This window comes from Carcharodon carcharias, chromosome 20 (assembly GCF_017639515.1).
Source record: "Carcharodon carcharias isolate sCarCar2 chromosome 20, sCarCar2.pri, whole genome shotgun sequence".
NCBI classification, from domain to species: Eukaryota; Metazoa; Chordata; class Chondrichthyes; order Lamniformes; family Lamnidae; genus Carcharodon; species Carcharodon carcharias.
In genome coordinates this window covers 35,355,785-35,381,874 of record NC_054486.1, presented here as the reverse complement: position 1 = coordinate 35,381,874, position 26,090 = coordinate 35,355,785, and the positions used below count along the sequence as shown (strand labels likewise).

General features: G+C 41.9%; 1 protein-coding gene across 4 annotated transcripts in view; it reads right to left on the bottom strand.

The window, feature by feature from the left end:
* ubr1 (ubiquitin protein ligase E3 component n-recognin 1) overlaps positions 1-26,090 on the bottom strand; it is a 197,207-nt gene that overhangs the window by 155,835 nt on the left and 15,282 nt on the right. For all 4 annotated transcript variants that reach the window (XM_041214122.1, XM_041214124.1, XM_041214126.1 and 1 more), the window contains 6 exons: positions 25,131-25,238; positions 7,417-7,547; positions 6,159-6,297; positions 2,846-2,908; positions 1,784-1,907; positions 550-657 (listed from right to left, as the gene is read on the bottom strand). In XM_041214122.1, the coding sequence (XP_041070056.1) occupies positions 550-657; positions 1,784-1,907; positions 2,846-2,908; positions 6,159-6,297; positions 7,417-7,547; positions 25,131-25,238 (673 nt within the window). The remainder of the gene's footprint in view (positions 1-549; positions 658-1,783; positions 1,908-2,845; positions 2,909-6,158; positions 6,298-7,416; positions 7,548-25,130; positions 25,239-26,090) is intronic.

Below are 26,090 nucleotides of genomic sequence, written 5' to 3'. Positions count from 1 at the left end.
TTTCAAGCATAAGCCCAATTCCCTTTGAAAGTTAGTTTATGAGTTCTTAAAATTAAAAATACATCAGTAGGATAGTGGGGGAAAATCACTTCTGGTTACCATGGATACAATATTGCTGCGCAATTGGATTGCAATGATTTTTCGCTCCAAATGAAATGTGCAATAACAAAATACCAAAAATTAAATACGAAAAGACTACTTTCAAACAGCATTTGAGAGACGTCAAGTTAATAGGGCTGGATTAATAAACAATTATGCGGCAGGAACCATCTCACACAATAGTAGTGTAGGGCCTTTAAATGATAACTCGATGACTCGAGAAACACTGGAACCCATTATTGGAAACTAACCTGTGTTAAAAAGACACTAATCATTTTCTGATTATTGTGCCTCAAAAACAAAAAAAGTTACCTGATTCAGATTTTTAAATGAGAAACAAAAAATCCTTTGGAAGGTAGGAAAACCTCCGGAAAAACACAGTTGTGGGCCTCCTTTGCCTGGAACTGGACTAGTTACTGACACAATTGGCGGAGCACTAAATTTACTCACCTTTCCAGAGTTTGGCATCAGCCAACATTAATTTGCTGATCAAGCAAGGCTGATCAGAGTCTGATTCTTGGTTAAGCACCACCTCACAGAAAATCTGACGTAAGCTAGCTGCACAAAAGAAGGAAAAACAATTCACATCCACTCAAACTCAAATTTACGTTTAACAACACAGTTCTGCTCTAACCAAGAATTATGACACGTCATGAATTAAGAGTGAAATTGGCAATGTTTTATGTGACTCTAAGTTATACAACTCTGCTCCAACGGATGAAGAAATACTCATGCAGTTTCAAAATTTAAGAAACTCAAGACACCAGTCCCCAGAATTAGACCTGTTAGCTTGACATCAGCCATAGAAAAAAAGGGAAAGCATAATAAGGAATGTAGTTTATGAATTTAGCAACTATTAGAAAACCCAATCATAACTTTAGAAAATAGAAGTCTTATCTATCTAACACATTGAGTTATTTGAGGAAGAGATCAAGTTAATCAATGACAGAAATCCAACGTGTGTTATATTCTTTGATAAAGTGCCACAGGACAGCTATCAAAAGGAAAATTGGGATTGGCAGCTAAATATTTAACAGGCTCAAAGGCATAAGGGACTTATCAACTGGAGTAGATGCACAATAGTATAATGAATGACCTGAGCCCCACATGATTCTACATTGGGACCAGTGCCAGTCTTCACTATAAAAGAGTTGCGTGAGGGCATTAACAACATCATGCACAAGTTTGCATATCACACAGAAATGTGTTTAGGATTTGACAATTTATACAAAATAAATTGGGCACACAGCAGTAAAGGCCACAGAGTTGGTCAGGGGCCTGAAGATTATAGTTAAATTATTGAGCGCCCACAAGCAGTGCAATGGGGCCACTGGGAAAACAAACAGGTCCTTAAGGACAATACAATATAAAACTAAGGAAACTGTACTTAGACTTTTTAATACATGAATTCAGTTGCACTTGGAAGACCCTGCCTAGTCTTTGTCCCTATCAATGCATATCAAGGTACCAAAATAATACCCAGTCTTCAGAATTTTTGTTATCATGAGCAGCTTTGACATAGACATGGAGGCAAAGTGCATTTGAGGTTTGCATGTATGATTGAGGAAACAACGTCAACAGTTCAATTATGCTAATGTCTTGCAGGTGCCTTCTACTTAATTAGACACAGTGTAAAATGGATTAAGATACCCATTCAAAATAGTAAAACAAGCTTTGCACTTGCCTGAGTAACTGATAACTTGGTTGAGCCATGAGACAAGACGTAAAGCGAATGTCTGATGGGATACAACAGACGAGTGAAGAATTTCAACGCGTAGAGGTGACTGGAATACATTGTTTGTAATGTTCTGAAAGAAAAGACAACAATTCACATTATTCTTTACATTTGGATAAATGCCCATTTAAACAATCCATTGTTTGTATTTGTGTTAACGGTAGAATAGTGGATACTCAGTCCTCGATGTATGGCCTAGATCCACTAGAGTTTAGAAGAATAAGAGGTGATCTTATGGAAGCATAAGATTCTGAGGGGACATGGTAAGGTGGTTACAGGGAAGACTAGAACTACAGGATACAATTTAAGAATAAGGGGTCTTCCTTTTAAGACAGAGTTGAGGAGAAATATTTTCTCTCACTCAAAGGGTCGCTAGTCTGTGGAATTCTCCTCCCCAGAAAGCAGTAGAGGCTGGGTCATTGAATTTATTTAAGGCTGAATTAGATAGATTTTTGATAGACAAGCGAGTCAAGGGTTATGGAGGCAGTCAGGAAAGTGGAATTGAAACCACATTCAGATCAGCTATTATCTTAACAAATGGGGCAGCAGGCTCGAAGGGCTAAATGGCCTACTCCTAAGTCCCATGTTCCTACATTACTATAATTACAGTAACTTAAGCAAAAGAATCCTTTCATTCTGTGAATAGTCATTAGGATTGAGGTGGGTGTAGGTGGGAAGGAGGAAAAACACAGATCACTATGAGGCATGGACAGAAATGGTGAGAGAAAAAAAGTGCAAAAATAACTCACACTTAAAAGAGGCTGATTAAACATTATAAAAGGAAAATGTCATTATCACCCAGATTATCCAGTTTTCACTGAAATCTCCAGAAAATCTGAGACAAAATTAGTTGTCAATTCCTTATGCATACTGTTCACATAATAAAAGCTGACCATCGAGAAATAGTGCTAAATGCTTTAATAATGCCTCACTGTGTAACTTCTAGTGGCGTAACTGTTATCTTCAACCACAGCTGTTAAATGCACAGAGCAAGCATTTGGTCTTACTTACAAAAACCTCTAACTTTGTTTCTTGACAGGAGTGTAGTGATCCATGCTTTACTGCTCTACGACCCTAAAAAGATAGAACACAAATTAGAAAGATCAGTACTGCAGTGAAATTCAAACCACAGCTCTTAAGGCATCTAAGCAAGTTCACATGAGCTAACCTAGAGATCAGGCAGATTGCATGAAACCATTGCAGTTAACCATGGTTTTGCTGACTGCATAAGCTACTGATTGCAGATCAAGTTGCACACATTTGTTTGATAAGCAAATACAATGCAGGATAATGCAACTGAAGTTGCTGGTTAACCAGTACCTTTGTGCTTATAAAAGGGCTGTTTATTTGTGTGTGTAGAACTCTGCTCTCAGGTGGTAAATTTTAAACGTTCTGAGAATAAGAGTTGGGATGCCACTTGCACAAAGCCTTACAAAAACTGTACAAGTGCCTAACATGTACCAGGGATCCCTTCAGCACTATATAAAAGCTAGCTCAAGAATCACAATAGTGTTCAAGTCTATGCGATATCAAGCCCAAATGGCGTAAGATGACCTCTCACAATGGATCTTGGAGAAGAACTTGCATCCACAGCTATGATCACTTGTCAATTACTGCAATATAAAAATGGCAATATAATTGCAGCCTTAATTAACTATTAACACCCTGATTTTTAAAATTCTTATCCTCGTGTTCAAATCATCATGGTCTCACCCCTGCCTATCTCTGTAACCTCCTACAACTCTTGTAAATAAGCATTCTTCCAACTCTGGCCGCTTGTGTATCCCTGACTCCATTCTTGACAATTGAGCCTTCACCTTTCAAGGCCCTGAGCTCTGGAATTCTATCTTCCTCCAAGGCCCTTCCTAAAATCTAGTTTTTTTGATCAAGATTTCAGTCATCAATCTTAATCTTTCCTTTTTTTGGCTGGGTGGTATTTTTTTTTGTCTGATTACTCCCCTGTGATGTGCCTCAGGATGTTGAACTATGCTAAAGATGCTTTATAAATGCAGGTTGCTTTTGTTGTATTTAGAATAACCTACAAACAGTAATGACCTTAGAATCATAGAAAAGTTACAGCACAGGAGGTGGCCATTTGGCCCATCTTGTCCATGCCAGCCTGAGGACACCCAGATGCCCTTTCTAATCCCACCTTCCTGCACCCTGCCCATAGCCCTGCAGCTTACAGCACTTTAGGTGCAGATCCAGGTACTTTTTAAGAGTTTAGAGTTTCTGCCTCTATCACCAACTTCAGCAGTGAGTTCCAGACACCCACTACCCTCTGCGGAAAAATGTTCTTCCTCATGTCCCCACTACACCTTCTGCCACTTATCTTGAATCTATGTCCCCTGGTTCTAGAATTCTCCACTAAGAGAAACAATTTTATCTTGTCCACTCTATCTATTCCCCTCATACTTTTGTACACCTCAATCAAGTCACCTCTCAGCCTTCTTTGTTCTAAGGAAAATAACCCCAACCTATGCAATCTCTCCTCGTAGCTACACTTTTCTAACCCTAGCAACATGCTTGTAAACCTCCTCTGCACTCTCTCCAGAGCTATTACATCCTTCCTGTAATGTGGTGACTAGAACTGCACACAATACTCCAGTTGTGGCCTCACCAGTGTTTTATACAATTCCAACATTATACCCTTACTTTTATATTCTATACCTCTGCCAATGAAGGAGAGCATTCCATATGCCTTCTTTACAACCTTGTCTATTTGAACTGCTGCCTTCGGGGACCTGTGTACTTGTACACCAAGATCTCTCACTTCATCTACCCCTCTTAGTTTATTCCCATTTATTGTGTAATCCCTGTAACTGTTTGATCTCCCTAAATGTATGACATCACACTTCTCTATGTTAAAATCTATCTGCCACTTTACCGCCCACTCCACCAACCCATCTATATCGTTTTGGAGATTATGGCTATCCTCTACACTATCCACTACTCGGCCAATCTTTGTGTCAACTGCAAATTTCCCAATCGTGCCCCCCACATTCATGTCCAAATCATTAATATGTAACACAAACAGCAAGAGTCCCAACACCGAGCCCTGTGGAACACCACTTGAGACAACTTTCCATTCGCAAGGGCATCTATCGACCATTACCCTTTGTTTCCTGTTACAAAGCCAACCTTTTATCCAGTTTACATTACCTTGAATCCCATGGGCTTTTACTTTTCTAACCAATCTGCCATGTGGGACCTTGTCAAATGAGCTTTTACTTTCCTAACCAATCTGCCATGTGGGACCTTGTCAAATGCCTTGCTAAAATCCACGTACACAACATCCACTGCACTAGCTTCATCAACCCTTCTTGTCACTTCCTCAAAGAATTCAATCAAATTTGTGAGGCAAGACCTTCCTTTAACAAATCCATGCTGACCATCCGTGACTAGTCTATGCCTTTCCACGTGACAGTTAATCTTATCTCTCAGGATTGATTCTACTAATTTGCTCACCGATGTAAGACTAACTTGCCTATAATTGTTTGGCATTTCCTTTGATCCCTTTTTAAACAATGGAACTACGTTTGCATTTCTCCAGTCCTCCGGTACCTCTCCTGTATCTAGTGAAGTTTGGAAAATCATCCTCAGAGCATCTGCTATCTCCTCCCTGACTTCCTTCAGCAGCCTCGGAAACAATCCATCTGGCCCTGGCGACTTATCAACTTTCAAGGATTTCAACCCTTCAAATACTTCCTCTCTCTTTATGACTATCCCATGCAATATCTCACAGTATTCTTCCTGAACTACTATATCTACATCCTCCCTTTCCTTTGTAAACCATCCTCCCTTTCCTTTGTAAACACGGAGACAAAATATTCATTCAAAACCCTTCCCACAGCCTCTGCATCTACACACAACTTTCCATCTTCATCTCTGATAGGTCCCACTTTTGCCTTAACTAACCTTTTAGCATTAACGTATTGGTAAAACATCTTTGGGTTATCTTAAACTTTACTTCCTAATTTTTTTTCATGCCCTCTCTTTGATTTCCTTATTTCCTTTTTTACTTCATCCCTGCACTTCCAATATTCATCTAGGCTATCTGCAATGCTTAGTTCTTTGTGCCTATCGTACACTTTCTTTTTCTGTTTGATCTTCCCCTGTATTCCTCTAGACAACCAGGAAGGTCTAGATATGGCAGTACCACTCGTATTTTTGTAGGGGACATGTCTACTTTGTACAATCAGGATCTCGCTTTTTAGTGTTTCCTACTGGTTTTCCACTGTTTTGTCCTCCAGCAGTGCTGCCCAGTCCACCTCAGCCAAGTCCCTTCTCATTTCTGCAAAATTTGCCTTCCCCCAACACTTACCTCTTTATCTATCAAGGTGGTGTAATTCTGCGCTTCTCTCTGTGAGCAACCTAATGACCTCTGGAGTGAATCAATGACATGATCAAACGAATGCTGCTCATCATTAAACAGCACACAGAAATATGAGTCTGTCTTCTCCCTTGTGGAAAAAAAGTTTAAGGGTAAGCTTCAATGTTGGTACATTTGCTTGCAAAGTTCGCCGAATTTTCCCCAAGAGAGTCTAATTGGCAAGCATACTGCGATGCAGTTTGTGCATGTTTCAATCCAAAATTGTGGAACCCACTCACTCAACGTTTAATATCCAGTGCTGATGTGGACACCTCCAGTGGAAAATATGTTATCTAATGTGTTAGCCACTAGCCAATTGTGACAAATTGAGAATCTGCCTGTGGCTCAGTGCTAATTGATTAATCACAAATGCAATAAGTAACAGATACTGTCATTGGTCACATGATCTCAATACAATCGCACGGCATGTCACAAAATGATATGTGTGAACTCTAACCTTTTCATACATTTTTTGGTAAAATGCTATGATGATATGCAATGTGTGCAAGTGCGAGCTTAGCCTAGCTTCCTTGATTACTGAATGACAGTAAGGTATCCTACTAGAATTAGAGCATCTGGCTAAAATAGTGTCGCCAGAGGCGCTCTTGTAGCTATTCAGCAATTTCTATTGGTGCTGACTTGAGAAACTTGCATTTCATTCATTTCAAAATAAAAATGGTCAGCCTTCCCCTAACCACCATTAACTTCATTCTCCTTTGCGTTTGTCAATTAGTTCTGTATTTAAAAACAAGTTTGGGCAATTACAATTCTTCCAATATCAAACCTATTTCAAAACATTAAAAAATATTTTCAACAGGTATTCTTTTAAGCTTCATGTTCATCAAGACTTCTCAGCTTTCAAATTAAATTGATTTTCAGTACAATATACTTGGTTAGTCCCATTTCACTTTATTTATAGGATATTAATATTCTTGTTCTCCATAGCTCAGTACATTACAAGCTCAAAGCAATTTAATAGACAGACCAGTAAATAATCATCCGCTCTTTGAATATATTTAACCCCTTGTTTCAGCCAAATTAACAGCTCTTGCATTGAGGGCTTTATTGGCAATCATATTTGAGAATATTGTAAATGGTAACCTAACTGATTCCCTGCAACAAGACTTGACAAGTTTTGTGCAATCATACTTTCTATCAATTATTGCAACGCAGCACCTTGGTGGCAAAATGGAAACTTCCCTTTGTATACCTCGGTTGTAGTCCCAAAGGCAGCTCTTTGTCTTCTGACCAAATTAACATATCCACGATATACCTGAAGATAATAGTGAACAGCTGCTGGGCTCGTTCAGCCAAACCCACAGGTAATTGGTTCGCAGGATTCTGCTTGAAGACAAAGACAAATTTGCTTAGAATGCAAAAAATGAGCAGATCACTGGTGATATGAGTTATTTTTAAAAATATATATTCATTCACAGGATGTGGGCTTCGCTGGCTGGCTCAGCATTTATTGCCCATCCCTAGTTTCCCTTGAGAAGGTGGTGATGAGCTGCCTCTTGAACCACTGCAGTCCATGTGGTGGAGGTACACCCACAGTGCTGTTAGGGAGGGGGCTCCAGGATTTTGACCCAGCGACAGTGAAGGAACAGCTTTATATTTTCAAGTCAGAATGGTGAGTGACTTGGAGAGGAACTTCCAGGTGGTGGTGTTCCCATATATCTGCTGTCCTTGTCCTTCTAGGTGGTAGTTTGTATGGAAGGTGCTGTCTAAGGAGCCTCGGTGAATTTCTGCAGTAAATCTTAAAGATGGTACACACTGCTGCTACTACTATGCGTCGGTCACACTCTTCCTCTCCCTTTCATTCTTACATCCCTTTTTAAAAAAAAATTGGTGTAGGAATTGCAAAAACAGACTTCTCTATCTAGAATAAAAACAGAAAATGCTGGGAATATCAGGTCAGACAGCACCTGTAGAGAGAGAGAAGTAAAGTTAATGTCACCCTTCCAATGTGCTGTTAAGGCTCCCAATGACAAATTGGTTTACCTGACAAAAGTGTCCAAACATTTTCCCTTTGTTGACCAGTCAGTTGATTATATATGGCCTAGAAACCACATATAAAAAGCTACGCTTTACTACCTGCACCACCATGCTCTGGCACTGGGCTCCCTTCCCCTCCAGTGAAGCTGGGATTCTGCTCCCTGTCTCAAAAATGTTATATTATTCTCTTGCTCCAATATTTTCAAATTTGTACTAGCATTCTACTTTCCTCACTCCCTCCCCCCTCATTTTTATGCTGACACCATGATTCTCCACTCCAATTTCACACTGGCTCCACCACCTCCATTTCACTGGTGTAGCCCCCTTCAAATTCACACCGGCACCTGTACTCACTTCTTCAATTCTCCACTGGCAGTGATTCTTCTCCAAATTCATTGCTAGCAGTCACTCACCAACCACCCACCCTCCAGTTTCATGTCAGCATAGCTGCTTTCCCATCCCTCATCACACTCTTCAGTTTCTTACTGGCAATCTCCTGTCCTCAGCCCATCTCTCCATTCTTCTGTTTCCACACCACTGTTGGTTTCTACATCCCGCTGCTGCTCCAACTAATTAAGTAATACTGAACACTTTGGACTAGGATGCTGATAGAGGACTGCGAGAATTCCCATCCATCATGTACAGCTGCATTCTATTATTCCAGCTTGTGCTGCAAGAGGCTCAATATCTGCAGCTGGATGAAAAGTAAACATCACAGAGCTCACCCCAAGGGTCAGTGGTTCACTTACATGAAGAGGTGCCATGTTTTATTTCCAGCCTGTGCTCTTATCAAGTGCATTAAAACGCATATCCCACTTCCCAGACATCCTTACAAATACACTTAAATAGGAACTTGATTTAGTAGTGTTACAAATTTGCAATTATTCTCCCTAGAGCAGAGGTGGTTAAGGGGAAACTTAATGGAGATATTCAAAATTTTGAGGTGTTTGATGGTGTAAATGAGGAGAAACTGATCCACCAGATGACACAGGTTTAAGGTAATTGTCAAAAGAACCAGAGGTGACCAGTGTTGTGAGGAAGGATCAAAGCTCTGCATATTTACATCAGTATCTTCCCGAGAGACAGTGAGAGAGCAATGTGTACCGCCAGCCCCAGTACTACAACCCCCTTGCTCATGCCGGAAGGTCATGGGTTCAAATTCCACCCGAGAGACTTCAGCACATAATCCAGGGTGACATTCCCAAATCCACTACTCAAGGAGTGCTACACTGTCAGATCCCTCATTTTTCAGATGAGATGTTAAACAGGCGGTCTAACAAAGGGAAGTTTATCAGGATGAGGCTGGGCACTATCACAAAGCTAGGGTGCATAGCTTTTTATCATTTTTGACTTGTCTTAAATTCTATTGAAAAAGTAAATTGGTCAACATTTTTAAGTGAGTGCCAGTCAAATTGGGTTTCATTATTTTCCTAGGCAAGACTTTGCAATTCTTCACACCATGTCAAATACATTCAAAGGATATAAATATATTCAGTGCAATAAGATGATTTGTTACATAAAAAGGGTATATATAAATCTGATTCAAATTGAAAAAGATTGGAACTGAAAAAGCATTTGCTCTAACATGTAATCTGCATGGGTTGGGAAATGTTTACATGACATTTCTATTCTGGGAAATGCTCCAGGAAAATTTGATTCAATTGTTTACTGCAGATGGCTCCAGTTTATTACAGAACTGTACTTCAACTCTGGAACACTGTCAATTTCTCACAAAAGGACTGGGGGGTGGGGAAAGAAGGAACATTTAGTGCTACATATACACCAACACTGAAAACAAATTTTGCAAAAAAAATTTAAAAATTACTAGCAATTACTTACTCCCCCTATCATAAGTACTGCCAGTGAGTATAGTCCAATCACTTTGCAGGATAAACTGTGATCCAAATCACAAAATCAAACCACTGGTTATAAGTCAAAATAGATTAAAATATGCCAGATACCACTCTAACCAGCATGACCTCCTTCTACTGCATCCTTTTTTGTCTCAGCATCTATTTTTTTCTGATTACACATTGATACATTTTCTACATTACAGGCACTATATTAGTGCAAGTTGAATGTTGGATGTGGAGACTGATCACACAAAGGCAATGGACGGACAACTGAGGTGAAGTAGAATTGGGTGTCTGTAGAAGATGCCGCCAAGAGACAGCATGAAGAGGAAGAGAAGAGGACCAAAGAAAAATCCTTGAGTTCATCCTGAGCTGAAGAGAAATTGGTAACAATGCTCTGACAATGATCTAATTGATCCAACCCAGCAAAGGTTGTCTGATGAAGCTAGACAGCAGAGAAAAGCTGGTGAACAAGGATAGTATGATCAACTGTGCCAAAGTCTGAAGGTTGAGGAGGACAAGGAGAGATAATGCACCTCAATCAGAATAATGTCATCTCCCACTTCAAGGACATAATTAATGTATTATCCTGATTAGAGAAACAGGAAAGATGGCCACAAATCAGAAACTATCACATCAAGCACCCAGAGTTCAGGCACATTACACACGATATGCAGAGCAAATTTCCCTCAGCTTTGTCCCAACAATGTTGAACTTCAGAAGCACATCCTTCATTACAGAAACTGCCAGCTTAATCTTATCTCATCACACACCAGCTGGAGGGCATTAACTCTACTAAAGAATGAGGCAGAAAGAAAAGACATTTGAATATCGTCTTTCACATCAATTACAGCCAATGATGTACTTTTGAAGTGTAGTCATTGTTGCAATGCAGGAAGCACAGCTGCCAAATTGTACACAGCAAGCTCCCACAAACAGTAATGTGATAATGACCAAATAATCTGTTCTTTCTTTGCAATGTTCATTGAAATATAAATACCAGCCATGACACAGGGGAGAACTCCATTACTCGTATTTGAAATAGTGCCATGGGATCTTTCACATCCACCTGAGAGAGCAGACACAGCCTCGGTATAATTTCCTCTGATGGCACCTGACAATACAGAACTCCCTTACTAATGCAACGGAGTGTCAACCATAATTTTTGTGCCCAAGTCCAGAATTGGGACTTGAAACCGAACCTTGTGACTCAGGGGTGAGTGCAGTAATAACTGAACCACAGCTGAGACTATAGGTACCTGTTAAAGTGCATCATATATACTGATTGTGATATTTCACAACATTAAGGGGTGAAAATACTTGAAATTTCTACGCAATAGCATGACAGGACTTAACATGAATTTCTCGGGACACGGCATGACATGACATGAATTTCTCGTGACATGACGTCATGAAATGTCATGAATTTCTTGGAACATGTCATGACATGGCATGAATTTGAAATTTCTACGCAATAGCTAAATTTCAAAATCACTTAAATTGTACACAGAATAAGAATAAAATGTTACAATGTAGCTCATGTTGTTCCGTTGTTTAAAAAAGGCTCCAAAAGTAAACCAGGTAATTACAGGCCAGTGAGCCTGATGTCAGTAGTAGGTAAATTATTGGAAGGTGTTCTGAGAGATCGGATATACAATTATTTGGACAGCCAAGGGCTGATTAAGGATAGTCAGCATGGCTTTGTGTGTGGTGGGTCGTTTTTAACGAACCTTGTAGAGTTTTTCGAGGAAGTTACCTAGAAAGTAGATGAAGGAAAGGCTGTGGATGTTGTCTACACGAACTTTAGTAAGGCCTCTGACAAGGTCCCACATGGGAGGTTAGTTCAGAAGATTCAGACACTTGGTATCCATGGCTATGTGGGAGAAGACAGAGAGTGGTAGTGGATGATTGCTTCTCACACTGGAGGCCTGTGACTAGTGGTGTGCCTTAGAGATCTGTGCTGGGACCATTGTTGTTTGTTGTCTATATCAATGATCTGGATGATAATGTGGTAAATTGGATCAGCAAGTTTGCTGATGACACTAAGATTGGAGGCATTGTGGACAGCGAGAAAAGCTTTCAAAGCTTGCAGAGGGATCTGGACCAACTGGAAAAATGGGCCAGAAAATGGCAGATGGAATTTAATGCAGAAAAGTGTGAGGTGTTACATTTTGGAAGGACAAACCAAGGTAGGACATACACAGTAAATGGTAGGGCACTGAGGAGTGCGGAGGAACAAAGGGATCTGGGAGTTCAGATACATAATTCCCTGAAAGTGGCGTCACAGGTCGACAAAGTTGTAAAGAAAGCTTTTGGCATATTGGCCTTCATAAATCAAAGTATTGAGTATAGGAGTTGGGATGTTATGGTGAGGCTGTATAAGACATTGGTGAAGCCAACTTTGGAGTATTGTGTGCAGTTCTGGTCGCCTAACCACAGGAAGGATATCATTAAGATTGAGAGAGTGCAGAGAAGATTTACTAGGATGTTGCCGGGTCTTCAGGAGTTGGGTTATAAGGAAAGATTAAACAGGTTAGGACTTTATTCCTTAGAGCGTAGAAGAATGAGGGGAAATTTAATAGAAGTTTACAAAATTATGAGGGGTATAGACAGAGTAAATGCGAGTAGGCTCTTTCCACTTAGATTAGGAGAGATAAACACAAGAGGACATGGCTTTAGGGTGAAAGGGGAAAGGATTAGGGGGATCTTCTTCACTCAGAGAGTGATGGGAGTGTGAAACAAGCTGCCATCTCACATGGTGAATGCAGGCTCACTCTTAATTTTTAAGAATAAATTGGATAGATACATGGATGGGAGAGGTCTGGAGGGTTATGGACTAGGTGCAGGTCAATGGGACTAGCGGAATAATATTTCGGCACAGACTAGAAGGGCCAATTGGGCTGTTTATCTGTGCTGTAGTGTTCTATGGTTCTAATTAGAAACATGAATATAGTTATAGGAAAATATATTTCCTGAAATGTATCAAATATTTATGAATCAAATACGGTTCCCATTCTGTCTCATGACTAAGTAATGTGTTTAACAAGTTGGAATTATATCTTTAATGTAGTAAACATTCCAAAGGTCTTCACAGGATGATTTTTTTTTTATTCGTTCATGGGATGTGCACGATAGGCCAGCCTTTATTGCCCATTCCTAATTGCCCTTGCTTAGAGAGCATTTTTAAGAGTCAATCATATTGCTGGGTCTGGAGTCACATGCAGGCCAAACCAGTTGAGGACATTAGTGAACCAGATAGTTTTTTTTTTTTTACAAAGGTTTCATGGTCATCATTAGACTTTTTAATTCCAGATTTTTATTGAATTCAAATTCCACCATCTGCCGTGGTGGGATTCAAACCCAGGTCCACAGAGCATCACCCTGGGTCTCTGGAACACGAGTCCAGTGACAATATCACTACGCCACCGCCTCCCTTTATATTCAGACAAAAACTAACAGTGTAAAATGAAGAGATATTAGGAAGTGAGACTAAACCCATGCTTAAAGAGGTAAGTTTTAAGAGCGTCTTTAAGGAGGGAGGGAGACATGGAGATCTGGACATGAAATTCCAGAGTTTAGAGGCTTGGTAGTTGAAGGCATAACCATCATGGTAGGTTGGAGGAAGCAGGCTGGAGTGGGGGGAGGTGAGTGGAGGTTGCAGAAGGGGCCAGATTTGGTGAAACGTAGAAATGTGGGAGAATTTTGGGGTTGGACAAGATTAAAGATGGGAAGTAACAAAAACGTAGAATTTGATGGAGAATTTTGAAATTGAAGCCATCAGTTCCTATAATACAAAGAATAGCGAAAAAAATAAACATTCAATACTTCTGCAGAAAGTGGTAAAATACAAACTCATTTCAAATTTCAGAGCCTGCATCCTCTAACATGGTTATGAAAAATAAGTACGTGCATCATTTAAAATCTAATTACTGCCCTCAATTACTCAGAACCTCGATAAGCATCAATAAACCTAAATTACTGTGTAAACGCTGTTTCGTTCAAATTAAATGTTTTTTTCCAACAAATATGGCTTACAGGTTTTTTTTCCAAACCATACTCAAATGAATATAACTTTCTGGAACCAGAGATAGTAGAAGTTCTGTCATTTTTGGAAGCTGGGAGCAGGGAAATTGTTTCTTTTTAATTACTTCTAGGATTGATAACAGACCATTTTAAGGAACTTAGTGGCTAAACCCTTGTATGTTTAAACTTATTTTCAAATTTGCTGGCAGATTTCCTCTAAGCATATCCTCAATCTTTGGTGAACCATGATGGCACAGTTAACGTGTTGTGAGTGGTGCCTTTGTAATTAATTCCTCTAGTAATGGCAAATGGGTAAGTGTCATTTACACAATACAAGTTGAATATCCTTTATCGTACACCTGAAAACAGAACACATCCAAAAACCGAACATTTTTGAACAGCTATGCAGTTGATCTCTGTGTTAATAAAGCAATGTAACATTATATTACAGGTGTAACAAGTGTTAACAGGTAAAAAGTAGGGTGCGACAGTTGGCAAATGGAGAAACAACCTAATATTTGTCGACTTTGGCTAACCTAGGCTTAGACTACTGCAAGTATGCCTAGGCCTACCGTATATACAGTAGATCTGAAAATCGAAAATATTTGAATACCGAAAGCAATCGGCCAAGGGTTTCGGATAAAGGATACTTGGCCTGTAGCAGGCCTTCATAATCGAATAAGATGTAAGTGATGGATGCTTTAATAAATGTGTAACAGACACACATACCTAGTTCAGATTATAACTATATAGTGACTTATGCCACTGAATTCAAGAAGGTATCTACAGCAGACCAGAATTTGAAACCTTGAGCAACATGCCAGGCTTCCAGAAACAACTCATTTTTTGTGTTGAAAGAATATAACTTACCAGAAATTGTTCTACAACGCGGCTAATAGTTGAGCAGCTTTATTCTAGAATATTGTTCACAAAAGCATTTTTCATTTCACGTTTGTTGAAAAGTTTTTTTTTAAATAAGTACCTCCTGATTGACATGAAAACTTTTAATGTCATTCCCACTATCCAGGGATGCTGGAGGGTTACGCCCATTAAATGCTTCATTTGTCATATGAAAAAGAAATCAAGACAGTGGATTTGAATAAGACAAATAGGATGCCATGGATAAATACTGGTGGGGTTTACTCTGCAGTTTGCAGTAGCACATTGGTACCCAAACACCACCAGATACTTGCACCCCAGTCACCCCAGTAGCTTTCCAATACTCAGTTGCAGCTTTAATGATCTTGTGGTCCTAAAAGCATTGAAGCCCAACATTCTCACCTACAGTTCTCTAAAACTGCATTGTGTACATAAAAGCCTAGTTAGGAGCACACTTGCAAACTGGGTTGCCAACCTTCCAGGATTGCCCTGGAGTCTCTAAGAATTGAAGATTAATTTCCTGAAAAATATTGCAAACTTATGTGGGAGGAAAGCCATAGGGTTTTTTTTAGTTTCTTTTAATTACATGTTTAATATTAGAAATGCAGGGAAAAAAATGCTTTGATTGGTTTTATGATGGGTGATTGATTTGATGCAGGGCTGTTGGAAACGGGAGGTCAATTGATGAATCTTCCAGCTATACAATCAATCAAAGCTGACAACCATACTTTTAGATTACTGGGGACCTATGATGTTGCAGTCGGGATACTGCAGCACACGCTGTTTCTGTGATTGGCTGAAAACCAAATGCAAGACTGACAGGGCTCACTAAAATCAGCAGCTCTGAACAGCCATTTTTAGTGGGTCTTCCACAATAGTTAACAAATCCTGGCGGGATTACGTACTCTAGTCATAACCAGCTGTGCAAGTTTTGCGTGTCAGGAACTCAGTGTCACCAGTTCATCATAAGAGCATCTTAAGATTTAGAAGCTGATTTGTTGACCAATGTTTCAGACACATTCAACATGGCCACCGGAGTCAGAGTTTAGGACATGAAAGTAGTTTATCTTAGGAACATTATTCCAGGGATGATAAACTTCAGTTAGCTGGTAACACTAGAGAAGCGGGTATTGTTTTCTTCAGAGAAGTTTAAGGGAGGATTTGACAGTGCTATTCTGATCCCAAGCCAGTTGGAGAAGTATGAAACTAAATACTAATACTTTTCTTGATGATATGTAATGCTGCATTCTGTGGATAAACCTATGTCTGACTCCTATCTACCAACCCAGTATCCCAGCAGTCTCTCTTTGGAAATGTTCTAAGTATTTAATTAAACAAAGCCCTTCATCTGTATATCTGAATAATATAACAGATCATTGTAAGATTCCCCTTTCTTTCTTTAAACAAAAGCTTTATGACAAATAATTACAAAACAAATCCAAGAGAAATAAAATTATTTTCCATATTTCATATAAACCCTCATAATACAAGACATCCCTCTTCTAGGAGCTCCAAAGATTTCTTTGAGTAAGCATTCCTTTTTATAAATGTGTCTGATCATTGGTGACTTGCATCGACCCATTTTATTTTAGAGATCCTTTTTCTCTCTGACATCTCTTTTAAACAAGCAAGGTAAATTCTTAACCTTTTCTCAGTCACATCTTTTGTCAAATGTACATTATCCCATAGAGAACAGTTATCCATATAACATTCAAAGGACAACTCCCTAAAGTCGGTATTGGGATAAGGTGCTTATCAGAAGGGTCCAGTGAATGGAGGGACGCAATCATTTTAAGGAGAGCTGGGAAAGTCACTGCAGTCAATGCCATTAACACTTCTTGAACACTGATTAGAGGTGCTAGGTTTTGTCAAAGGGATACAATAATGTTCTGATTGAGTAAACTGCAGGTCTACTGACTTCCCAAAGACAAAGGCTTTGTCATATTCCAAGTCCAGTTTCACTGGTGCCTTTTTCAATGGAAGGCTTGCTCAACAACCAAGATATTGCATTAGATACAACATCTAAGTGGCTTACTCCAGCTATTTTGCATGGAATCTCCACTCTTTTCAGATAACCTCAATGTGTTGTCATCCCCAAACCTGAAGCCCTAAAATCTTTTATATTCCCTTACTTTGATCCTTACTTCTGAGTGAATCTAAATAACATTTCAACCAATCCATTCCACATACTGTCAATGTGCAACCACTGCCCAATATGGTGCAATCAAATGAATCTGCGACTAGTACACTCATTACCAGACTGAAGCTTTTTGCGACCAGTACAATTTCCTCAGACTGATCAATATCATGTTCCACTTCCAAACTGTGTATCATGCATTGCTTCAAAAACCCTGTTGTTCCACTTTGGACAATTTACCACAATGATATTTTGAGTCACATCTGGAACAACTGTAACAGTTCCTCAGGCATTCTTGGGGCTCATTCACCTATTTTTATTACACCAATCCTGTCTTCTGCCAAAAATGTCTCCATCTTCATTTTTTCTTATATGTAATTTTTCTGTTCTATTGACACCTGCGTCCCATATCTGAATGATCTGAAAGGTCACAGTCAAGTCCTCCATCTTCTGTGACACCTCCGAACGTTCCATTCAGCTGTTGGAAATGACTGCTTTCCCAGGAGTTTTTTTTTAAAAAGGCATCAGGCAGCTGAATTAAAAGTGCGTCTATTTCCGAGAATCGAATTCCAGTTAAGAACAAGAGCCTGGCCTTGTGCACAATCCAACAATTTGAAAGCGAGCACTGAAAATGGAATTTCCAAAGTGAATTTCTGCAATCTGTTATATAATCTATTCAAATCCTTGATATATTCCACTATGGAATAACCTCCATCTTTCTAAATCTATCAAATTCTGATCATGTCTTGTAGGCATCTTTCTTATAACTTTCATCCATGAAATTTAATAGAATATCCAAACCTTTAGTGTCCAAGTGATGTGCAACCAGCTCACAAAAACCTTTGCTGCTGATTTTGCTTTTGTCAGGAAGTGACAATGCCAAGGTCATACCTTGTTTTCTCTTCAGTCAAGCCATGACCCATGTCCACATATCCATTCGATTTTCCCACTGATCATAAGGTTAGGATTTGGAGAATGGCGGGGCTAATTATGCCCTGACACTTTATACCAGTCTTCAGCCATTTTTTTCACAAAACTAAATCTCTGCCTGGAAAATAAATACTTAGTTTCCCAGGACATTGCTGCAGGAGTTCCTCAGGTTAGTGTCCTAGGCCCAACCATCTTCAGTTGCTTCATCAGGTGACCTTCCTTCCATCATAAGAAGTGGGGATGTTCGCTAATGGTTGCACAATGTTCAGCACCGGTTGCAACTCCTCAGAAAACGAAGCTGTCCAAATGTAGTAAGGCCTGGACAACATCCAGGGCTGGGCTGACAAGTGGCAAGAAACATTCACGCCACACAAATGCCAGGTAATGAGCATCTCCAACAAGAGAGAATCTAATCATTGTCCCTTGACATTCAGTGGCAAAACCATCATCAAATACCCTACTGTCAACATCCTGGGGGTTACCATTGACCAGAAACTGAACTGGACTAGCCATAAAAATACTGTGGCTACAAGTGCAGGTCAGAGGCTGGGAATCCTGTGGTGAGTAACTCACCTCCTAACTCCCCAAAGTCTGTCTGCCATCTAGGGCACTAGTCAGGAGTGTGATGGAATACTCTCACTTTGTCTGGGAGTGCAGCTCAAACAATACTCTTGACACCATCTAGGACAAAGCAGCTCGCTTGATTGGCACTCCATCCACAAACATTCACTCCCTCCACCACTGACACACAGTAGCAGCAGTTTGTACCATCTACAAGATGCATTGCAGAAACTCACCAAGCCTCCTTAGACAGCACCTTCCAAACCCATGACTACTACCATCTAGAAGGGCAAGGGCAGCAGACACATGGGAACACCACCACCTAGAAGTTCCCCTCCAAGCCACTCACCATACTGACTTGGAAATATATCGCTATTCCTTCACTATCGCTGGGTCAAAGTCCTGGAACTCCCTCCCTAACAGCACTGTGGGTGTACCTACACCACATGGACTGCAGCGTTTCAAGAAGGCAGTTCACAGCCACTTTCTCAAGGAGAATTAGGGATGAGCACCTAATACTGGCCTAGCCAGCAAAGCCCACATCCCATGAATGAATAAAAAACAAACTTCACCTTTAGGCAACCATCCTTTTGTTATGTTATTCCAATCCGAAGCCAGTTAAAATACGAAACTAGACACTAACATTTTTCTTGATAATAGGTTTATTCAGAATGCAGTATTACATATGCCTGCTTCCTAGCCCTACGCCCCAGCAGTTTCTCTTTATACTCTTTTGAGTATACCAGTTTTGAGTATACCAGTTATAGGTGAGTGTAGCAAAATTAAAATAACAAATTAATCAATTGAACAAACCAATTAAGCAAACTGACACGCCCTTAAAAGGGGCCAGTCTCTCTTTATACTCTTTTGGGCAGAACTTATTTAAACAATGCCCTTCAACAGTGTAACTCTTTCGAGTACAAACACGTTTCCATCTGTTTCAGATGAAGTTACAGTGTTTCATAGTTTTGCCATTGTGAGATTTGAACTCTTGATCTTGGAGTTACAAGTCCAGTACCATAACCACTTGGCTATTTAGGCCAAGCCCCTTCACCAGTGTAACTCTTTCAAGTACAAACACGTTTCCATCTGTTTCAGATGAAGTTACATTGTTTCATAGTTTTGCCATTGTGAGATTTGAACTCTTGATCTTGGGGTTACAAACCCAGTACCATAACCACTTGGCTATTTAGGCCAAGCAAAGGATATTTGGCTGTAACTCTTTTGAGTACAAACACGTTTCCATCTGTTTCAGATGAAGTTACATTGTTTCATAGTTTTGCCATTGTGAGATTTGAACTCTTGATCTTGGGGTTACAAACCCAGTACCATAACCACTTGGCTATTTAGGCCAAGCAAAGGATATTTGGCTGTAACTCTTTTGAGTACAAACACGTTTCCATCTGTTTCAGATGAAGTTATATTGTTTCATAGTTTGCCATTGTGAGATTTGAACTCTTGATCTTGGGGTTACAAGCCCAGTACCATAACCACTTGGCTATTTAGGCCAAGCAAAGAAGATGTAACTCTTTCAAGTACAAACACGTTTCCATCTGTTTCAGATGAAGTTACACTGTTTCATAGTTTGCCATTGTGAGATTTGAACTCTTGATACTCTTTTGAGTACAAACCTGTTTCCATCTGTTTCAGATGAAGTTACATTGTTTCATAGTTTGCTATTATGAGATTTGAACTCTTGATAATCTTTTAAATGAAAACCAAATCAACAAAATTGGGAAAAATCAGGCACAGCCCCTAATTCAGGTCAGCTGTAAAACCAAGAACAAAGTTTTAAAGGAAACTTACAAACTTTAAATCAAAATGTGATTAAAGGGGTCAACAAAACACCCCAGTCCCCGCGGTGCCCACCGAGCACGGAAGGCCTCGAGAGTGCCAGCAGACACCGCGTGCTCCTTCTCCAGGGACATCCGGCAGCGAACGTAGCCGCGGAAGAGGGACAAACAATCGGGCGGGACTCCCCCGTCGATCGCCCGCTGCCTGGACCTGTTAATGGCCAACTTGGCCAGGCCCAGGAGCAGGTTCACGAGGAGGTCCTCCTCCTTCCCGACCCCCTTCCGCACCGGGTGCCCATAGATCAGGAGCGTGGGGCTGAAGTGCAAACAAAACATCAATAAAAGGTTTTTCAAATAACTAAAAAGGGAGTGCAGCCTACAACACCCTATGTATACATGGTCCACGGACTCCACAAGACCGCAAAAAGGGCACGTGTCCTGAGAGTCCGCGAACCAATGCATCCTCTTATTATAAGGGACTGCTGCATGCAACACCCTCCAACCCAGGTCTCCGATAGAAAGGGGGAGGACACCTCCGTAGAGGGCCTCCCATCGGGGGCCTCCGCCGCCGGATGGCAACAAGGCACGCCAGGGCGTGTCCGGTCGACGGACAAGGGCGAGAAAATGGAAGGTGTGCAGCAGCAGTCCGTACAAAAAGCTCCTCTTTGCCGTGCCAAAAGGCACAGAGGGCATGTCCCCGAGGCGGCTCATATTGCGGGGCACCAGCACCCGAGGGAGGGTTCGGGGCTTGGGGCCAATGTGGAATTCCGTCCGAACAGGGGAACGCTCAGACGGAAGACCACCGCGCACCTGGGCCGCCTCAAGACCCAAAATAACGTCGGGTCCGAGCACGACCGTTCTCAGGTCTTGGATGGCATCGGCTGCGACCTGGACACTCACAGACGCGCGTCGCGCCAACTCCTGCGGGAGCATCCAGCCCAGTCCTCCGCCACCCAGCACGTCCCCGATTCTGGTCACCCCTGCGGCCACAGCCCTCCTCTCCGCCAACCACTGAAAAGGACGGAGGGGCGGATTCCTGAGCAGCGGCTCTCTGACGATAGCCGCTACTCCTGACGGGGGAGAGCTGCGTCGCGAGGCGACCACTTTCCAGACTTTGATCAGGTCCTGGTAAAAGACGGGCAACGCCTGCAAGGAGCCACCGAGGCCCAGCTGTTCTATAAACAGGAGCTGCACGTCATAATTCAGGCCGTGCACCTGACGGAGGAAATACGTCATCAGGGCACACCATCTAGGAGGAGGCTCGACGTAGAGGTATCGCTGCAGGGTCTGAAGGCGGAAAGTCGCCACCTGTGTGCGTAGGCACACTAGCGCCTGACCACCCTCCCTAAGCGGGAGACTCAGAACCTCGGCAGCGACCCAGTGCAATCTTTTGTCCCAGAAGAAGTCGACTAACAATCTCTGGATTCTTGTGACAAAGTCCGGGGGAGGGGTCAAAGTGACCAGCCGATACCACAACATGGCGGCGATCAGCTGGTTTATGACCAGAACTCGACCTCGGTAAGATAGCACTCGGAGCAGTCCTGTCCAGCGCCGCAGGCGAGCGGTGACTTTCGTCTCCAGTTCCTGCCAGTTTGCCGGCCAGGATTCCTCAGCGGGGCAGAGATGGACCCCCAGGTAGAGGAGGCTGGTCCTGCTCCAGGTGAAAGGCCTGAGCTCCTCGGGTAGGGGATCCATCTGCCACTGACCGACCAGGAGTCCAGAACATTTACCCCAGTTGATCCTGGCAGAAGAAGCGGCAGAGTAGACCTCCTGGCACTCGCGCATCCTCCGCAGGTCAGCCGGGTCACTAAACATAAGGAGCACGTCATCGGCATAAGCCGAAAGGACCACCCCGATGCCCGGCCCGAGCAGAACCAATCCCGACAACCTCCTCCGCAAGAGGCGCAGGAAAGGCTCCACGCAGATAGAATACAACTGGCCAGACAGGGGGCAGCCCTGACGTACCCCTCTCCCAAAGCGAAGGGGCGCCGTCAGGGACCCGTTAACCTTCACTAGACACTCCGCGGCGGTGTACAGAAGTCGGATCCGGGCGACAAAATGCGTCCCGAACCCGAAAGCTCGCAGAGTTCCGAGTAAGTATTCGTGATCCACCCTGTCGAACGCCTTCTCCTGATCGAGAGACAGGAAGGCGCTCGACAGACCAGCCCTCTGGGAATGGTGGATGATGTCCCGGACCAGATGGATGTTATCATAAATGGTTCGGTCCGGGACGGTGTAGGACTGGTCAGGGTGGATCATGTGGTCCAGCACGGTGCCGAGCCGAGAAGACATGGCTCGGGCGAAGATTTTGTAGTCCGTGCTGAGGAGGGAGACCGGGCGCCAGTTTTTAAGAAGGCGGAGATCCCCCTTCTTCGGCAGCAGGGCAATCACGGCCCTGCGCCACGAAAGGGGCATCTCCCCGGTAGCAATGCTCTCCCCCAGGACCCCCGCGAAGTCGCTCCCCAAGACGTCCCAGAACGCCCTGAAGAACTCCACGGTCAGCCCGTCTAGTCCCAGGGTTTTGCCCCTAGAAAGACCGTCGAGTGCGCCGGTCAGCTCCCCCAGACTTATAGGGGAGTCGAGCTTTCCGGCGCACTCCGGGCCGACCTGCGGCAGGTCCTCCCACAAAACTCTGCAAGCTTCCTCACTGGACGGATCCGGAGAGAACAGGGCAGTGTAGTAATCTCGGGCAATGGCCCTGATGCCCTCCGGATCCGAGACAAGGGATCCGTCGTCGGCCAGCAGCGTAAAGAGCTGCTTACGGACCCCGTGCCTTTTTTCCAGTGAGTAGAAGAAGGGAGAGCCACGGTCCAAAAAATATGTAGGGAGCATTGCAGTCTAGGTGGATCCTAGCCTTGCCCATCATTCATGTAACTCTTTCTAGTACAAACACATTTCCATCTGTTTCAGATGAAGTTACATTGTTTAATAGTTTGCCATTGTGAGATTTGAACTCTTGATCTTGGGGTTACAAACCCAGTACCATAACCACTTGGCTATTTAGGCCAAGCCTAGTGCTGTAACTCTTTTGAGTACAAAGATGTTTCCATCTGTTCCTATTCAGATGAAGTCACATTATTTCATAGTTTGCCATGGTGAGATTTGAACTCTTGATCTTACAAACCCAGTACCATAACCACTTGGCTATTTAGGCCAAGCCCCTTCACCAGTGTATCTTAACAATATAATTAATGCCATTAACAATCAGATGTTCAAAGAGAAACTTGATAAATACTTCAAAGGGAAATACCTGCAGTTATGGTGAAAGAACAGGGAATAGGACCAAATGAATAGCTATTTCAAAGAATTAGCACAAGCATGAATGGCCTCCAGCTGTGCTATATAATTGTATGATCCTTTGTAAGCATTCCCCAATTCCAATCAGACATCAGAGTTATAAGTAACTGCTTATGCCTAAAAAACTAAGCTTGAACTTTCTCACAATTGAGACTTTCGGTGAATGGCATTCTAGTCAATCCTCCAAACTGAGCTCGAAATGAACTTGAAACCACTAGTAGTTGTGTAACATTGGAAGGCAACTCAAACAAATACTATAGTTTTCAGTCACTGGAAAGGATCCAACTCATCAAACATATGAAGTGAAAAAAAATGAATCAAAGTATCACAGAGGGTCAAAAACCAAAAAAGACATTCAGCAAATCAAAATGCCAACCAAACACCAATCTCAAAAATAGACAAACATTAGGTGGCAAAGCACAACCTTCCTAATAGCATTAATCTATCATGCTGAGAAAAACTAATTAATGGACCTCAAGCTTTCCAATTATGTTGGTAAGACAATTGAGACCAATTAAGGAAGATGGACAAAAGCTTGAAGATGTGTGCTGGAAAAGGGATCAATACGGGTCAAGCTGTTTTTATATTGTTTTTCAGCAACCATCTCCCATGCCAGTTGTCATATAAAGGTAAGTCTGCCAGATTTCGTTAAGAATGGTGGGCAAACCATGTTATTGCCTTGCTCCCAGCAACTAGCGCACTGGTCTAACTTGGCCAAAAGTAACAACTATGCTATGAGCAATACAATCTCTGAATTCCAAGCACATTCTCCCACTGTAGTGATAATGCACATAGTGGTCATGATGCTATCATAACGCTATTAAATATTGCATATTTAATGGTCAATTTGACACAGTCACATCGAGCATCCCTTGTTTCTCACATGTCGGTGCAGACTCGATGGGCCGAAGGGCCTCTTCTGCACTGTGTGTGTGTGTGTGTGTGTGAGTGAGAGGAGAGAGATAGAGAACACTGCCACTAAACAAAGGAAAGGTGGCGATATCACCCATAGAATAAATTTAGAAGCGCAGTATAAATTTGCAGGTCACTCTCCCAGTATCTAGCCTGCAGTAATAAACTCCTCACTGCAAGAAAAGTCAGTACATTTACATGGCACACTTTTTTTTTTAAATGGAACACTACCAGGAACCATCCCTGTGAAGTAGAAGTATATTACGCACTTTTTGTACGTGCAAGAAAAAGTTTTACAAATGAATAAATGCCAAATCCTAGTTCAAATGATAGCAATCTAAATCAACGAAAACCTAGTTTCCGTGGCAACAAACATGATTTTCATCACTCCGCTGCAATTAACTTGAGGCAAACCAATAAAAAGGTGGGGGAGGGGGAGAGAAATTAAGATAAAATAAGCCTAAATTTAATTGATCTGTCTGGTCACCATCACTAGGCAAGCTACAATCAATAAAGATCAAATGCTCCTGGAAAAACATCTTACCACAGCGTCCTCTGAGGCACCATGTTCATGCTTTTTACAAGCAGGTCCAGTCTTCCAGGCTTCAACATCCCCACAGTCACAAAATCCTCCTCCATAGGAAGAATTCATCTTCAATACACAAAGCAAACAATGTGTTCAATAATGCAGCAACATAAGTGTAAAAAATTTAGAGAAATAGCATGATCTTTACTGATACTCCAACATAATGCAACACAAAATGGTAAGATACCTAACACCCCTGTTCTCACTTGCACAGTCACGGAAGGAAGATTGAATTGGGATTTCTCTAGCCACTTAGCAGCTGCCCAAGTGCTCCAGAGGCAGTGCACCAAACACTGGCTACAAGTAAATGGCCCAAGTGCAAAAAACAAAGCTAATATTTTCTTATACAAACAAAACATATCCATACAATGTAACTGTTCAGAAAATGAACACTCTCATGGAATTAGTTTCATGCGGCAACATCTTGTACACGATTTAGTTTGGAACAGGTGGGGCCAATTTTATCCTGCTTTTCCAGAGATCAACTAAGTCAGCACAAACTTGAGTACAGAGCCAGGAATCCATCTGGTGTGTGCACGTGTTTCATTTACAGTGGAATCAAGCAATCATCATTTTGGAAAAAAAACATGCTTTTAAGAGCCTGGCCCCATAAACCCTCTCATCGAATGCCACTATTTTCGAATGCTACTATGTGTGTGTGTGTTCTCCTAGTGCCCTAGCCAATATTTATCCCTCAACCAACATCTAAGTCAGGCCAAAACAAAAACAGAATTACCTGGAAAAACTCAGCAGGTCTGGCAGCATCGGCGGAGAAGAAAAGAGTTGACGTTTCGAGTCCTCATGACCCTTCGACAGAACTTGAGTTCGAGTCCAAGAAAGAGTTGAAATATAAGCTGGTTTAAGGTGTGTGTGTGGGGGGCGGAGAGATAGAGAGAGAGAGAGGTGGGGGGGGGGGGT